At 37.4% G+C, this 16,940-nt stretch overlaps 1 protein-coding gene across 3 annotated transcripts in view; it reads right to left on the bottom strand.

Moving 5' to 3' along the window:
- Positions 1-16,940, bottom strand: part of LOC129729730 (uncharacterized) — a 78,604-nt gene that overhangs the window by 9,240 nt on the left and 52,424 nt on the right. For all 3 annotated transcript variants that reach the window (XM_055688519.1, XM_055688520.1, XM_055688518.1), the window contains 2 exons: positions 14,575-14,852; positions 7,514-7,740 (listed from right to left, as the gene is read on the bottom strand). In XM_055688519.1, coding sequence (XP_055544494.1) covers positions 7,514-7,740; positions 14,575-14,769 — 422 coding nt within the window. In that variant the 5' untranslated portion in view covers positions 14,770-14,852. The remainder of the gene's footprint in view (positions 1-7,513; positions 7,741-14,574; positions 14,853-16,940) is intronic.

The following is a 16,940-nucleotide window of genomic DNA, read 5'->3' as shown; positions in this document are numbered from 1 at the left end:
GATGGAAGTATGGTGAACAGTATACGTTAGGGAGCATGCATAAATGACGAAGCTTTTTTTAGGTTTTGTGAACCCCCCACCTGTACCATTTCGTCGCAAAGTTGCAGACCCCCTCTATATAACAACGTAGTTTACCTTGAGTTGAGCTTTTGGAGTGCACCTTTGTTGACCAGTGTAATCAATTTTACTCACCCTTACTCGTACGGGTTCCCGGTGATTCCAATCTAGACGAGATTCGCGTTAGTGCGAATGGTGTGTGCGAATAAGCTTATACCGTGCTGGATCGAAACCCGTACAGTATCGAAATCCGTACACCTTGACGTTTTTCTCAGTTTTAAGCATTATAAAAATGAAAATTCATATGATAGTTACATGTACATGTCCGTTGAGCTGTTGGCCTTCTGTTAAATTAAACTATGCGTCAGTAGGCCATGAAATAAAAATATTAAAAATAAAAAATCAATCGTGTATCGGTTTCAGTTGTCATTTCGTTGTATCGTTAGAGAATTTACTAAGTAAACGTTCTTCAGATGAAAATGTTTTTCAAGTGGGATATACGTGTTATACTCTGTGAGTCTTCTTGAAATTGATGGAAAAGGTAAGTCTTTGTCGTTTTCGAGCTGTATATTGTCTGGTGAATAGTGTAAATTGTATTTATTCAACAAAAACTGTGCCGTACGGATTTTGATCCTTGTTAATTGCTTGAATCGAAATCCGTACAGCGTGTGTATCATGCATATATTGTTGAACTTTCTTTTTGTTTTCAGCATATAATGGAAGAAAACAAGTATAAATATACGGCAAACAATTTGGAAGGAGCTGTGACTGAGGTGCGCAAGGGAAAGTCGTACCGGGAAGCTTTGAGAGGTTCCGGTGTTCCGGTTACTACGATAAGCGGTGCCGCAACGAAACGATACGAAAATTGCACTATTTCAGCTGATATACAAAATTAGGAAACCGTGCTTAAGAACCAATTGATCCTCAAAATATATTTATTCGTAAATTTAAAGATAAATTATAAATGAAAGATGTTCATTTCTGTACTTCTATATCTATACGGATTTTGATTCATTGCTGTATGGACTTTGATCCAGTCTATATCGCGTGTGTGCGGATTTCGATTCAAAAGTGTACGGGTTTTGATTCAGACAAAAAACTGTATACAGATTTCGATTCAAAACATGTTCTATTTAAACATGATTTTTTCGAGTTTCGGAGTGTTTTTAATCATTTTGCTTGAAAATAGTGATAAAATACAAGTAGACCTAAAAGTAAACATGTCAGTTTAAAGCAATATGTGATTTCTTGATTTTAGATTGACCGTCGAAGATTATCATGTGCTTAGGTGTACGGATTTCGATCCAGCACGGTAATTATGTTTCCAAAGCTGTCGTCGGCACGACAAAATTGTTTCTGTCAGCAGCAAAAGCAACATTTATTGTTTTTATGCTTTAACTTGTTACTATCAAGCTGTCAATAGATATCGGTAGTTATCGATAAGGGCCGGAAACTGTCGGCTACTATCCACAGTCACTTTTATCGGTATTTCCCATCCCTAGTGTGTGCTCGAACACTGTCATTCACTGTTTTGCTTCTCTCCCTCTCATGTCGGAGTCATGCATATTTGACGTTTGCTCCAAAAAAGAGGGCAAAGAGAAAATCTGTGATAGTATGCATGTGCATTAAAAATCGTGCACATAGACATGAGTTATAGGCAAAAATTGACATTTTTCCTCAGTTTCATAATTGCTACGTAGATAACGTAAAACTGGAAACTTCTCTCTGCTTCGTCATTTATGAAAGTTCCCCTAACAGATGCCCCAACATGAGATAGAAAACCTGGACCTGCTGATCCTACAAAGGACAAAAAGTTAAGAAATCTTTACAAGCGGCATCTTTCAGCTTTAGTACTAAAACTAGGTACCTCAACGACTAAAGCTATGCATGCCAAAAAAAGGATGGGCCTGCATACTAGAGATGGTCGGGTATGGAAAATTTGTTACCCGTACCCGACCCGTGCCCGACCCGTACCCGACTAATCGAAAATTTTCAAACCCGTAACCGACCCGAACCCGAAGCCTGGTTTGATTAAAATACCCGTACCCGACCAGAACCCGAAAAATATCTATTCCAACTACCCGTACCTTCGCCTACGTCTCCGCCAACCACGCTCGACGCCTGGGTTCGAATCCCACCGCCGACTAAGGGGTCGATGGTTGTGAGGTGGCGTGATCCACTCACAACCAACCCAACTGGTCTAGATTCAATCCTAGCCGACACCGGGAGATTTTGTGGCGGAACTAGGCCGACGGAAAATAAGCGAGAATAAAAAAAAAAAAACTACCCGTACCTTGAACCCGACCCGTACCCGACTCGTCCTGTATTTTTTTTAATTTTTATTTTTTAATTTTTTTTTTTTTTCAAAATACCCGGGTACCTCGCATGTTATATGCACTGATTACGTGGTTTCTCGAGATGATGGCCGGAGTTAGACAAGAACCGAGTGTGAATGTGAACAAATGTTAATGAACCCAGAGTTCCAGGCGAATGGTCCACTATAAGGAAGGGGTCCACCATGAAAAGTGCATGTCTGGCAAAGTTAAAAAACGACGAGTTCTATGTGAACATCGCAGCAACCTGAAATCTAAATATTATAAAAAGGTCAAAGTTAATATTGTTTGTAACTTGAGAAAAAATTAATAGTTCATTTGCATTTGCCAAAAACCTGTAACTTTTAAGTACAGATTCGATTTCATCGATTCAATCTGAAAATCGATATAACACAGATATTTCTGTACATACGACATTCCTGGTCCCAGTGCAAACCAAGACTATGCTATCGCTGTCATATCTTATATACATATTTACTTCGTACCAAACATCTGAATGCACAGTGGGGAATCGGTGGCCATCCGCCTGAAAATTTTTTTACGTCAGCTGTTTCAAAATATTTTTTCTTTATTGCTATAACATTCAAGTGCTTAAATCCAAAATTTGGGTGCAATATCATGAGATCTGATTTTTTTATGACTTTTCGAAGTTTGGCATACTGACGTTTTTTTAACATATGTTTAAAAAAAAATCATTACTTTGAAACGCCCTTGTAGCTTCAACGATAGCTTGGATTTTTTTGGCGTTAGAGAAAAAGTGATTTGTAGTTAGTTTGTATTATCTATTTTGTTTTAATTAAAGTTTCTGTTAGGAGGGCGCCCTGTGGCGCTGCTCGTGGTTGAAGATATAATTCTATTTAATAAAAAAGTAAGAGGAAAAGTGCCAAAATCATTAAATATTAGGTCACGTGCTTTATGGACGGCCTCAAATAAAAAATGGAATGGAGATTAGTGTTCAGCATCCCAAAACTAAGTGAATACCATATTTTGTTGCATTTATCTACTTTTTTTTTGCTTGACCAGCCTTTGTAATAAGTTGCCTGACTGCGCAATGCTCCGCGGTTCCCCTGACAGATATGAAAAAAGGAGGAAGAACTATTCACTTTCACATTAAAGAGAGATAGCATGATGTCATTACCTTGGTGCAAACACTGCCGACAACTGTCAGAATAGGTATTAGCCGATCTCTCGTTGAGTGAGAATGGGCAATTTCTTCTCCGATCTTTCCGATTATTGACTCTAAGAAAACACCTTGGTTTGAAATGTTAAAAATTAAATTTTCATACTGCACGAAAATCGAATTACCCGTACCCGACCCGAACCCGAAGGCTTGGTTTTTAAATTAACCGTACCCGACCCGAACCCGTAAAATATTTTTTGGCGTTACCCGAAACCCGAACCAAACTAGTCGGGTACGGGTTTCAGGTAAAAATACCCGTACCCGATCATCTCTACTGCAAACTAGTCTGTAGAATAAGCAGCCAAAACGAAACAACAAACAGGTTGAATCTATGAGCCCGAAAGCTAGAAAGCTTCATGACAAACTTCTAACCAAGAAAACGAGGTGTGTTATTATGTATGACACAACCTACATAAAAAATACTCTACCAGGACTGACATTTTTTACCGCACCGATCGAAACGGATGTCCCTTAATCAGAGAAAGCCATTCGGAAAACACCGAAAAATTCGGAATAAAGATTATGGTTTGGTGGGCTATTTGCAAATATAGGAAAATATCTCGTCTATTCTTTACGATTAACACAATGATTAGCTAAAACTACGTAGGAGAGTATTTGCAAAAAGTTTGTTACTCTAGATCAAAAAGCACAACAATCGTACAATCATTAGGCCCGTTCTTTCTTCCAGTCATTACTCCAAGGATGCGGTAGAGTGGTATAAATCCAAAATGTCACATGTGTACCGAAGGAAATGAATCCAACAAATTGCCCTGAAGTTTTCCCCACCGAAATTTTTTAAGCATTGACAACGGTGAAGTTGAGGATACATATGAAACCAACGGACAATGTTGAATAATATAAAAGAGATAATCCAAAAATGGTAAAAGAAAGCACTGTACAGAAGCTTATGAGTGGTGTTAAAAAAAGTTGGAGAGATCGAAGTTGCCAAAAATAATGCGAATTGAATTCAAATTAGAAAGAAAACATCATTATTAAACATATACTTGAGAATAAATGATCGAAAAACTTTCACATTTTTTTGAGAATGAAAGTGTGTTTATAGTTTTCGGAACAGTCTATACATAACTTTGTGCCGTGCGCAAGCGAAATAAATGAGTTTTTGAAAGCATATCACCCTCTTACGTGTTTGTCAGGCGCATCAAAGTTTTCCAATTCCAAAATTATTCGTCGTTCATTCTATACCGCACATTTTGGCTTTGTTGAAATTACAAATAAATTTTAGTTCACCCTCATTCACAGCTGATGCTTTGTCAACTTATATTCGAAAGCGTAATCCAATCAAGCGATATAAAAGATTTGACGAGGTCATCGCGATTCACGGATGCTAAAAAGTTGATTTGAAAAGACCCACTTCTAATGAACATGAATATTCATCTCTGTTTTATTATAGAACGACCGTATTTCAAAGGTGACCTTTGCAAATACAGACCGTAACTGGTTGCGAATAAGCGATCAGAGTTAGATATATGGAAAGTCACTACGAAATACTTGAACACCGAGATTAAAAAAATATAAAACTTAGTTTTATAGTCAAACGCCGAACTAATTTCAAGAAAAAAATTTAATATATGTGTATTGTGCTGTAAATATGTACTGCTTTCGATTTTTAAAATCTTATTTTCGAATACAATTTTTTTACAACATCGAAAATCTCATGGCAAGACAAGGAAGGTTACAATACATGATTTAGTCCCGATCATCTTGTCTTTTAATTACCATGAGATTCTGTTACGACGTTCAAATTGATTTTCAAAATACTGTTATAGCTACGATTATGAAGCTAACAGCAGACAGTTGCGGTGTTGTTGTGTCTTCGAAGACGATTCGCTGCAAAAGAGAATAGTAATGAATAAAAGCTGACCCGAAGCTTACATCATTGACGACGAATGTTGATTGTGGCTAATGGAATTGCTTATGATGAATGTACCATGAAAATGTCCCCGTTAAGACTTAACATTTTACTTATAAATTTAAAAGGATTTTGTTCCCGCAATTGTTTTGGCAGCATCCATAAATTACGAAACGCTCATAGGGGGAGGGGGTATCCTTGAGCTTTACGATTTGTTACATAGGGGAGGGGAGGGGAGGTAAGATCAGCGTTACGTAACCAAAAATCTCTGGAGAGACTCTTCAAAAACGAGAATTTTTATAAAGCAAATTCTTCTACAGCGTTACGTAATTTTTATGGGGGGGGTGTTGGCGTTACGTTTCGTTACATATGGGGAGCAGGGGTCCAAAAACTGGGTTTTTTGCGTTACGTGATTTATAGATGTCGCCTTTACGAGCTAAAATATATGAGTTAGTTTACATCTTTCACATACCTATTTAATTTTGATTCAAGTAAATAACATTCTCTGGCATAAACCATTAGCTAAGCAATCAACAAATATTCGAAGTACAGCACAAAACTATCATTCTACATTTTATAACTTGATATCGTGAATTATTGCTCTCAGTTAACAACTGCTGATACCGGCAATCAGCAATAACTGATCAAGTTAATGTGTACAATAACAACTCGAAAATTACCAACTTAAGTCGAATAAAACCTCACAATTATTCCATTATCGCGTTTCCATTGGATTTCCAACTTCCCATCAGCGAGTAAATTAAAAGTGAAAGTATTTTGCATTTCTATCTTCCCGTCCCCCCTAGGTCAGGTTTTCGTATGCTATACCCAAAACCGGGCATCGAGAGGTGTACCGTACTTCAACACTATTAATGTACAGCAACAACAACAAAAACAATTAAACTAATAACACAGCAGCTCTTCATCAACGTTTTATCGATAGACCTTTACCTTTTAGGTTACACTTGTGCGCGATCATAAACTGCGTTAAAAACTCACCTACGAAAGAAATGATAGGCCGAAAGTAATGATCAAGATAGCTTTATTGAACATTTACTTGCAACACCGCGAGCGGGTAGTCCGCCTACGGTAATTGTTTCATAATCGTTTTGAGATATATCTAAAACTGAGAAAAGCTTTTTTTTTCAATCAGATATGGAGAAACAAGCAGTAATTAACGCATGCTTGTTGTGACATGGTAGACCAGTAATGAGGAGGTTGAATTAAATCTGTTGAATATACATTTGAAGGTTGATAAACGTTTTTTTGATTGAAAATCGATTTTTATTTATCTATCTATTCATTTGTTTGTTCGTTTGTTCTTTATTAGTTATCAGTTTGTCTGACATGATATATAATATAATGGACAAAAAGTTTGGCATTAAAACTTGGTACGTTGCCTGGTACGACACAAACTTATTTAAACGTTTGAAAAAAAAAATGGAATCTACCTGAAAAGAAAAGATCTAGACCAGCCTCAAAATATAGTATCGTTATAGACAATTGTTAACTTCCTCGTGTGGCGTCCACTGTTGGCTTCGACCCTTCGAATTCCGTTAGGGCTCTCAAAGCAAACAACAACAGCTATCCAATCGGAGAACTGAAAACAGAGATTAGTGGTATACGGAACCGTCGCATTTTATTGGGCTCTTTCTCTATCAAACATAACTGTTTACTTAACCCAGTTCAATTTACTTTTTTATTCCCCTATTGCGACCGTAAAATAACAGAATCCACCGTCGGATCGACTCGCTTTCCGTCGACAGACAATGTTAGAGACTATTTTCACACCAGCTGTGCTCTCAGATTAGAGTGCGACGATGTTGATTTACCGACGATATGCATCAATCCTCTGATCTCGCTCTACCGCGAAGAATTCAAAAGATCCAAAATCACGATCGTTTGAACCAATGATACCTTAAACCGGCGAATGTCACCGGAGCCACTTAGCCATTTTCGAGACGAACCGAGCTTACATAATTAGCTTATTTCGCTTCGCGACTAAATTCGATCAGCTCCGCTGACGGAATCAAAGACAAGGTGTGAGAAAAAACCGTGTGTAGGATAACTTACCTAGTTTCTAGCTCGGCGAACCGTTTCTGATTGTCGGGCCTATTGATCAGTATCTGCAGCTGGTCGTTCAGGGCCTGAGCGGTTGCCTCCGAGTCGCACCGATATGCGTGCACGTGAAGAGGACACTTGGTGGCCGGGTTGTACAGCAACAGTATGCACGCTACAATATCCTCTGCCTGAACAGAACAAGTTATAGCACCGTGGGGGATGAAATGTTTGGCCGAACCCTGAAATAATACCGCAACGATATTAATTAATAAATTACTTATTTAACGTTTTTTTGTATACCGGAAGAGCATTGAGCAAAAAAACCACTGTGACAATTCGTGGGATGTGCCCCAATTTTTGTACACAGTTGACTAGCTGCTCAAACCTATTGTTAAGGTTCTGATGTCTGTAATATTGTTTCCCAACCCGGTACTACATGGAACTAATGATCTTTTCGAGTTTGGTTCTCCATACCTGATATAGAGTTAGGAGGTAAATTCCGAGGAAGTTACACCTAGCTAACGTAAAAGCCCCGCAGTAACAGCCCAGAGTTGTAAAAACGACAAGTGTCCGTTAAAACTTTGGAGTTGAATTGAGAAGCTTTATGACGACTGCGGGGCTTTTTCTTGTTTATAACCCTCTGCTTGTTGTAGTTGGGGTGCTGTTTTAAAATTTTCTCATGTTCTTATTTCACTTTAAATGGCAGATGTTAGATACGTAAAAATGGCAGTCCATGTCTTACTAGTTGGTTGCCCATAAAATACTTAAACAAATTACATAAAAACTTACCATGTTATCAATACTTTTTGACTTTTAATCTCATGATTTTTGGAATTAGTTGTATACTAGAAAAACAACCAAGAAACCTCTCAATAATAATAATCATTGATAAGAGCCTTTAATTCCTTATAGGTTTTGTTTCGACTTGATCCGTAAGAATTGGTTTGAACAGCAATTTGTTTCTCGAATAAATTCTCATTTTTTGTAAAATGTGAATTGGGAAAACTACAGAAAATCACTATAAAAGTTATATTTAAAAAAATGATTTCAAGGGACATTCTATAGAAAACTTCACAATAGTTCATTTATAAAGGCAGATAGAAGAGTGGTGTGCTCGGCAATGTTGTTTCTTATAAAATGTGCAACAACTTTGCCAAACAAAGTAGATTTTTAAATGTGAAAAGTAAAATTCATTTCTCATTTTTAAGTGGATTAATTACAAAATTTTAACTTATATAAATGGAAAATAATCAATAGAGCAATTGTACTGCAGAATTCACGGTTCAGAAATCAGTTTTTTCGGATCAAAATAATGTCGTTCACTTTTTTGTAGCTTTCGAAACAGCGTAAAACGATTAAAAATTGATAATCTTTAATTCTCTGACGTAGAATTACGTCCTACGGCAACAAACATATAAAGGGACACAAATTCAAAAATCCGAAAACATCGAGTACGTTACGAAAATTTTCTTTCAAATGTTTAAAACTCAATCAGTTTCCATAAACTATTTGTTGTTGTTGTTGTTGTTATTGTTGTTGATGATGATGATGATGATGATGATGATGATGATGATGTTGTTGTTGTTGATGATGATGATGTTGTCGTTGTTGTTGTTGTTGTTGTTGTTGTTGTTGTTGTTGTTGTTGTTGTTGTTGTTGTTGTTGTTGTTGTTGTTGTTGTTGTTGTTGTTGTTGTTGTTGTTGTTGTTGTTGTTGTTGTTGTTGTTGTTGTTGTTGTTGTTGTTGTTGTTGTTGTTGTTGTTGTTGTTGTTGTTGTTGTTGTTGTTGTTGTTGTTGTTGTTGTTGTTGTTGTTGTTGTTGTTGTTGTTGTTTTAATAGCTTCAATTCACAAAGACACGTCTTCATTGTTAATCTGATCACATTTCAAAAGAATGATTTACTATACCGGCAGCAAGCGGCAGAACAGCCACTGGTTTTAGCGCAGAAAGACTGACCAGGCGATACAATCGATTACAGCATTACACAACACTGGACCGCAGCACTGCATAGCATTGCTGGACATGTCCGGACATGTTAGTAATTCCCGTATCCCAGTTATTGTGTTCCCGTATCCCAGCACGCCACGATGAACTGCACACTGCCCTGTGGGAGTTTATTTTTGTAACTGAGTGAATGGTCTCTTCACGCACACTGTGTATAACGACTTATTATACAGCGACGCACAGTGGTACGAGAGCTCAAAAACGTGAACTTAATTCATTTGCTCTTCAAATAATGGTTTTATTGACATACTATCTTTCGAAGATATTTAGTAAAAAGGCTCAAATCATGACAAAAAGTTTTAGTTCGAAACTCAACCGCTAGTGGCGCTGCAAAATCTAACTGTCTTCTAACTAGTCTTACACTTTAGAGAAATGGTGTCTTCAGCAAAGTTATGGATAAAGTTCTTACAAAAAACTTTGTCGAAGACACTTTCCTTCTAACTCTTTTTGTTTTGTATATATAACATTTCTTATTAGACTTGTCTTTAAAATTAGTTTTTTCGAATATACAAAAAACTGTAACATTTAGAAGGTTATAATGTTCTACATATATCATTAAAACACACAACTTTGTAGAAGATACAAAATGGATAGCTTCCACACAAACCGAGTTATTGCCAAAAAATGTAAAAAAACATCATTTTTTGTATACACCAAGAACACAAAAATGCAAAAACTAGCAGACGAAATCTGCATAGAATGAAATATTATCATTATCAAGTTGTGTGTTTTGATGATATACAAATATATGTAGAACATTAGAACCTTCTAAACGTTACAGTTTTTTGTATATTCGAAAAAAAACTAATTTTAAAGACAAGTCTAATAAGAAATATTATATATCCAAAACAAGAAGAGTAAGAAGAAAAAAGTCTTCGACGAAGTTTTAACTATAACTTTGCTGAAGACACCATTTCTCTAAAGTGTGAGACTAAAAAGTTAGATTTTGCAGCGCCACTAGCGGTTGAGTTTCGAACTAAAACTTTTTGTCATGATTTGAGCCTTTTTATATACTAAATATCTTCGGAAGATAGTATGTCAATAAAACCATTATTAGAAGAGCAAAAGAAATAAGTTCACGTTTTAGAGCTCTCGCACCACTGTGCGACGCAAGCGATGAGACACTTCAGTCGGTGGCCAAACCCCAAATGCGTGGTTTAGGGTGAGTTAGCATCGTAGCCGCAAGGTTACAGAGTCCGCTTTGATAAGCGATTGATGATAGGTTCGAATTTTAGTAGAACCAAGCCACTCGTTGGCAAAAGGACTTTAGGTATGAGTTTATTCTCAGGGTCTTCGACACAAAACTTCCCTCCAGACTTAATAACCACTGGTCTAAAGCTTCGATAACATCATAGGCGTCGTACACAAATTACAAAACGCTAAATATCTAGATTTAAGATCCCCTCCCCCTCCCCTATGTAACATTACTGTTACGTAACAGTCTCAGCTAGCCCCACTCCACCCTATGTAGCAATAAGTAACGCAGACTCAACCACATCTCCCCCCCCCCCCCCTTCATGCGTTACGTAATTTGTGTACGACGTCATAGAATAGAACACGTTATACGCTTAGGTTACTAAGTCTGAAGGAGGAGACAAAAAAGCACTATAACTTCCCTCCAGACTTAGTAACCGCTAGTCTTAAGCTTCGATAATATCATATTACAGAACGTTATACGCTGTTAAACTTAAATTTGACTATTAAAAGTTATTGAAATATGTTAGAAACCAATACACAGTGTTGACTAGCCCGTAATACTGGTTGGCCCATAATACTGGGATGACTGTATATACGGACGGTACGCAAGCTATGGTTGGAAATCTTTCTAAAGTCGTTGCAAAAATTAAAGAAAAGGCAAAAAAATTATGATAGCAGTCACCGCATTCTTCATCGCATTCGCTATTAAGAAACTATCATCATCGTTGAAAGAAAGTCTTGCAGGAAAGTGTTGAAATAATAAATTTCATCAAAGCTCGACCTGCAATTTCAAGATAATTCAAAGCGTTGTGTGAAGAGATGGGAAGTCAGCATTCTACGTTACTGATCCATGATGAAATACGATGGTTGTCTCGCGGAAAGACTCCCGCTTGTTTGAATGGAAAGTGTTGTAATAATAAATTTCATCAAAGCTCGACCTGCAATTTCAAGATAATTCAAAGCGTTGTGTGAAGAGATGGGAAGTCAGCATTCTACGGTACTGATCCATACTGAAATACGCTGGTTGTCTCGCGGAAAGACTCCCGCTTGTTTGAATTGAGATCGAAAATGATTGTGCGTTAAGGAGTAATTTTATTTATGGTAATTGACTCAACAAGTTACAGGGTGCGCCATAATTATTGCAACAAAAATTCAAAGTCGGTTTGCGGGTCGATATTTGTCGGACTCAGGAAACGAATAACAATTAAAACTGAACCTTCATGAAAGACGGTGCCCCGCCGCACACATAGAAGACCGTCCAAGACTAGTTGCAAGGCCTCTAACCACGCCAGACGTCAACGTGATGGACTTCTCGATTCGAGAGATGCACATTGACGTCAGACAAATTGAAAAGTCTGATTGATTTGACATTAGATACGAAGATAAAGGAGAAACTTAAATACAAAAAATCGCTGGAAGAATTTTGGTTTCGAATGAAAAATGAATTAACAATTTTGCCTGATAAAGTAAAGCTTATTATCCTATCATTTTCAACCACATACATTTCCAAGTCCGGTTTTTTTGACATACCTAGCAACAAAGACTAAGTATCGATCTCGACTTAATGCAGAACCAGATGTCCGGCTTACATAGCATGCGAAATCTAAGAAAGTTTACTTGTTCAATTAAACAAGCCATTTCTAATGATAAATAGTTGCAAAATGGAAAGGAAAATTATCAAAGAGTAGATATTTGTTACTGATTTTAATAATTACAATGACTACTAATACCACATCAACGTAAACGACAAAATAGTGTGAAGTCCTTGGGCTCAAAATTTGTTTGCTTTTGTCGACCAGTGTAATTGTGTTTGTTCGTATACGTTACCGATTAGACGATTAGATGATTTTAACTGTGAATATTAAATACAGTTGCACTGTTGATTGCCAAAAAATGAATATTAAACCAAAAAAAGCCGCAAAAATTATCAAGCTATAAATTTACTGGTCGACAAAAGCGAAAAAAATGCTCTACAGATAAAACTGGAAAAAAAAAACAAAGATAGCTTTTCAACTATTCCTGTGAGTTTTGGTACCCCTAGCAAGCTCACAAGTGCGTAAAGGCAGAGACAAGCAAACGTCGAAGCAATGAACCTGGCGAACAGTTACTCTGCGACCTTTTGACGCACTTCCAAGCTGACCGAGGGAACCAAAATTCACAGAAACGGATAAAAGGCCATAATCTTTAATTTTTCTACAATTGAAGCTCTAGAGCAAACCTGTGTTGGCAACTGGTCGACAAAAACGAAAAAAAGAGGCTTGAGCTCAAACTGAAATAAGTTGAATAATAGCGCTTTTAACTCTTCCTATTTATTTTGGTGTTCCTAGTCAAGTGTCTCCCACATCTTATTCCATAGCAGGACGATCTACAAATTCCGAGAACACGCATTGCAAACACAACATCTGTTCATAGCCTTCAAGATGGCGTACGACTCAGTGAAACATAATAGGTTGTGGAAAAGTATACTTGAACATGGTTTCCCAACTAAACTGATTAAGTTGAGTAGTGCGACTCTTGACGATTTCACATCAAGCGTATTGTGGCCAGCTAAGGTCCCGCAGCCTTCGGTCCGCACGAAATTGGCGCTTTACAGAACGCTGATCCTCCTGGTGCCGTTTTGTAGACTTTGAATCGTGGACGTGGAAGAAGGCTGAAGGCGCTTGTGATCTTCGAGCGTAGAATGAATGGAGCGTGACACAGGCGCATAAATCACAAGCAGTGCGAATTATACAAATACGCTGATACTGTCAAGCTCATGAGACACGACATTTAGATAGACATTTCAAGATATTTTCTAACGCAGAGTGTCCAAAGTATTAAACTAAACAGATTTTGTTAAACTTATGTCAAAACCACTTGGGAAACATATAAAAATATGTTTTTTGTAAAACATCTGGTAATGCGCATACTAAGCATACTTTAAAAGCGTTTTATCTAAAATGGCTGAAATTTCTACAGTCGAACGAAAAAGCATTGCAGCCCTAAAGTTACTATAGTTAATCCGCTTTTACTAGTGAATAACCATGTATGTTAATTATAGTAGAATCATAACATTCAGGCTCCAGCAGTGGCTTTATTCTCACGTTCCCTTATAAATCCGTTCTTCATGCTGTATTTTAAAATGCCCATATGACTTCCTCTTGTCTAACCACAGAAAAATAGAGAAGAATTTAGAATCTCCACGATCTTCGATACACTTCTCAAGAGATGGAGATCTGTACATAAGACTCCTGCCAACAACCATAAAAAAATAATCCACGCAAGCATACCGAATCCTATAGATAGGAAGTTAAACCCTCATTCTAAGCCTCTCTGATCTTCAAATAGAAAACAAATCTCTGTCTTTTCTTGTCTCCTCCACCATGGCATCAATTTATGTAAGCTTAAGCTAAGCACTTAAGCTCATCTGTTTTTATACCAAACATTTCAATCGCTATTGCTAGCTTAGCTGTTTCTCTTCTATTTGAAAGTAAGCAAAAGTGATCACTGAGCTCGAGGTAAAATATATTCTCATCAAGTTCATCGTTTGTACTCCATGTTAAGAGCATTTTACGACCGTGCCGGATGCGGAAAGGACAACCGAACCAAACAATGTAGTGTAAATCTTCGTAAAAACAAAGAAAGAATAGTGGCCTCGGACAAAGCAGTACAAACTTTATTTTACAACTGAGGAAATTAGGAACTTGACTTCTGTAAAACGACCAATAGTGTAAGCGCTGGATCTAGCCAATTTACATTATTAACAAAATTGACGTGGAAATGCGACAACATTTTGTGTGTTTGCCGATAACAAATTTTGATTTTGATTTCACTAACATTTTATTTCAAAATATTCTTTGTGAATAAAGTATTATATTTCTTTTTACTGCTTACCTGGATAATCTTCAATCCCTTGTGGGAAATTTGCAAGGTAATCTTGAGTGGTTCATGTTCCTTGGACTTCTCGATCAGCCTTGGGATTATCGGCAAGAGAACCCGTGAACCTCGGAGTCCTTTGGCTTCCTGTGCTCCGAGAAACCACACGTAATAGGATGCCTTCTGAACATCCTTGCGTAATCGCAGCGCCATGGTTCGGGTTAACGCATACACCAACGCGCACCCGGTAAATCTAGCGCATCAGCAAAGGCAGACACTGACGTCGATCACATGATCTGGAATGAGAAAAAGTAAACAATAATTATAAATCCAAACCGACACACGCAGGCGATAATTAATGTTATCGAGCATTCGGACGCCAGAGGATTACCGAATCACGCCATATTGTACCGGCGGTTCCGAAGTAATCGAATTTTCACATCGTCATTGTTGCGGCCACTGTACTGACAACTGATGAACAAATTTTTTCGATCTTTCTCTCCATCGTAGTGCCACATTGGCCCGGGGAAGATTCAATCTCTCGAATGAGTAGCTTTACTCTTCCACCCATTTGCAGTAATTTCACGCCAACTTCACGATTGATGCCACCGATACAGCGGCGTTAGAGCGAAAAATGCGTTTCTTTGCTTAACATGTATGCAAGCACGAGGAAGTTACCTTTTTTTACTAATACAAGTATTTAAAAGTGAAAAATTGGCTAGCTAAGTTTTCTTCCTAAACTTTTATCTTTTTATCATGATATAGTTAATTAAAAAAACTAAAACGTCATTTTTTCTAGAAAAGATATTGTTGAGAAATAATCATCAGTGAATATTTCGCATGCGTTTCCAAAATGATTCTTTTGCCGACTTCAATGGTTTTATACGATGAAGTCCATCGCGAAATAATTATTGTTTTTGTGTATTTCTCTCTCTTTGTTGAAACTGTTCATTAGGCTATGCGCTAAATCCAACCTCCGAAGATCGGCAAATTATGCTTGTGCAAAAGTTCAGCAGTCGTGCCGCGGATAATGATGATGAACCTGTCCTCCAAACTATAATTTTACACTTCAAACTGGCCATAGCGAGCGCCTAACTAATCGACAGGAAGGCCATCAGGCATCAACTCTCGTCAATGTAGTCTTTCATTTTTGCTTGTTGCGCATAAGCAGCGTTGTGCGTTATTTTACGACTTGCTTACAAAAATACTGAAAAAAAAACTTCGATACAGTGACGTTAATTGGCATGAGTACAACTTCTAAAAAGAAAATCATTTATTTTATGATATTCGTAACAACAATGAAAAACGATACTAATCTATAAATAAAATCTAAAGTAAGTTCAACAACTGTAGGTACTACTATGGTCAGTTGAATGAGCGCACAATAATAAAAGTATTAGATTAAAAAATAGAAGGTCACTGTAAACCCCCTCTTTTAATTTGCATGGAAAATAGCAGCCCTTTATTTGTAACCATTTGTTATGAATGATTCTCATGAGCGTCAAGCCCAGACCATTGTGGCTTGAGAAAACCTGATTTATCTGCAAGAAACAAAGGCAACAATTTACCGATCGGTAGAAAACATTAACTTGCTCAACCTGCGCACAGGGAAATGCGTGCAATTAAACTGCAAAAACAAGTCTGCTGTTGAAAACTAAAAGCTCTACGCACCACATGTGATTATCCCGAACAAGATCTACAACGATATACCGATCCCTCTTTGTTGTGAGATATGTATGTGTTAATCGCTTTAATAAAAACTTTCAAAAGTAAGCCCTACTTATTGAGCAATTTCTGATTTACACGATACCATAAAACATACATACTATCTATCACATATTACACAACGCTATCGAGGATGCAAAAACATGCCCCTGATACAAGCGACAGCCATAACGATTGTTGCAAAACCGTAAAACGCAATTTGCCCCAATTCCATGTTTTATAGCCAACATAGCCTTGTTAACATGCTGTGTTTTTCCACACCTTATATTAAGAATAATTTAATTCAATTTTTTGTTGATTTTTCTGCAATATTACATAGTGTTGATAAAAAAAAGTTACAATAATAAATGTTTTGTAGTATTCCCTTATTCATTGCAACGTTTACGCAATTCACTTAATTCTACGGCCAAATTAACCAACATAGTACCATAACGACTATCCAGTACCTAATCGAAGACGTGCCGTTTAATGGAAACACGAATAGAACACAAACACCATACGGTACTGGCGCAGTGGCCGATCTACAAGAGCGGCTGCACCTGCTGCGCACCGAGTACGTCGCATAAGAAAATGGACACTCTGATGAAATCGAACCCGAAACATAAGCCGCACCGCCGCCGTGTGGACGATCGCAACAAAACATGTGCGAAGTCATGTTT

This window comes from Wyeomyia smithii, chromosome 3 (assembly GCF_029784165.1).
Source record: "Wyeomyia smithii strain HCP4-BCI-WySm-NY-G18 chromosome 3, ASM2978416v1, whole genome shotgun sequence".
In the NCBI taxonomy this organism is placed as follows: Eukaryota; Metazoa; Arthropoda; class Insecta; order Diptera; family Culicidae; genus Wyeomyia; species Wyeomyia smithii.
Note: the sequence above shows the minus strand (reverse complement) of the source record. Positions and strands in the feature narration are given on the sequence as shown.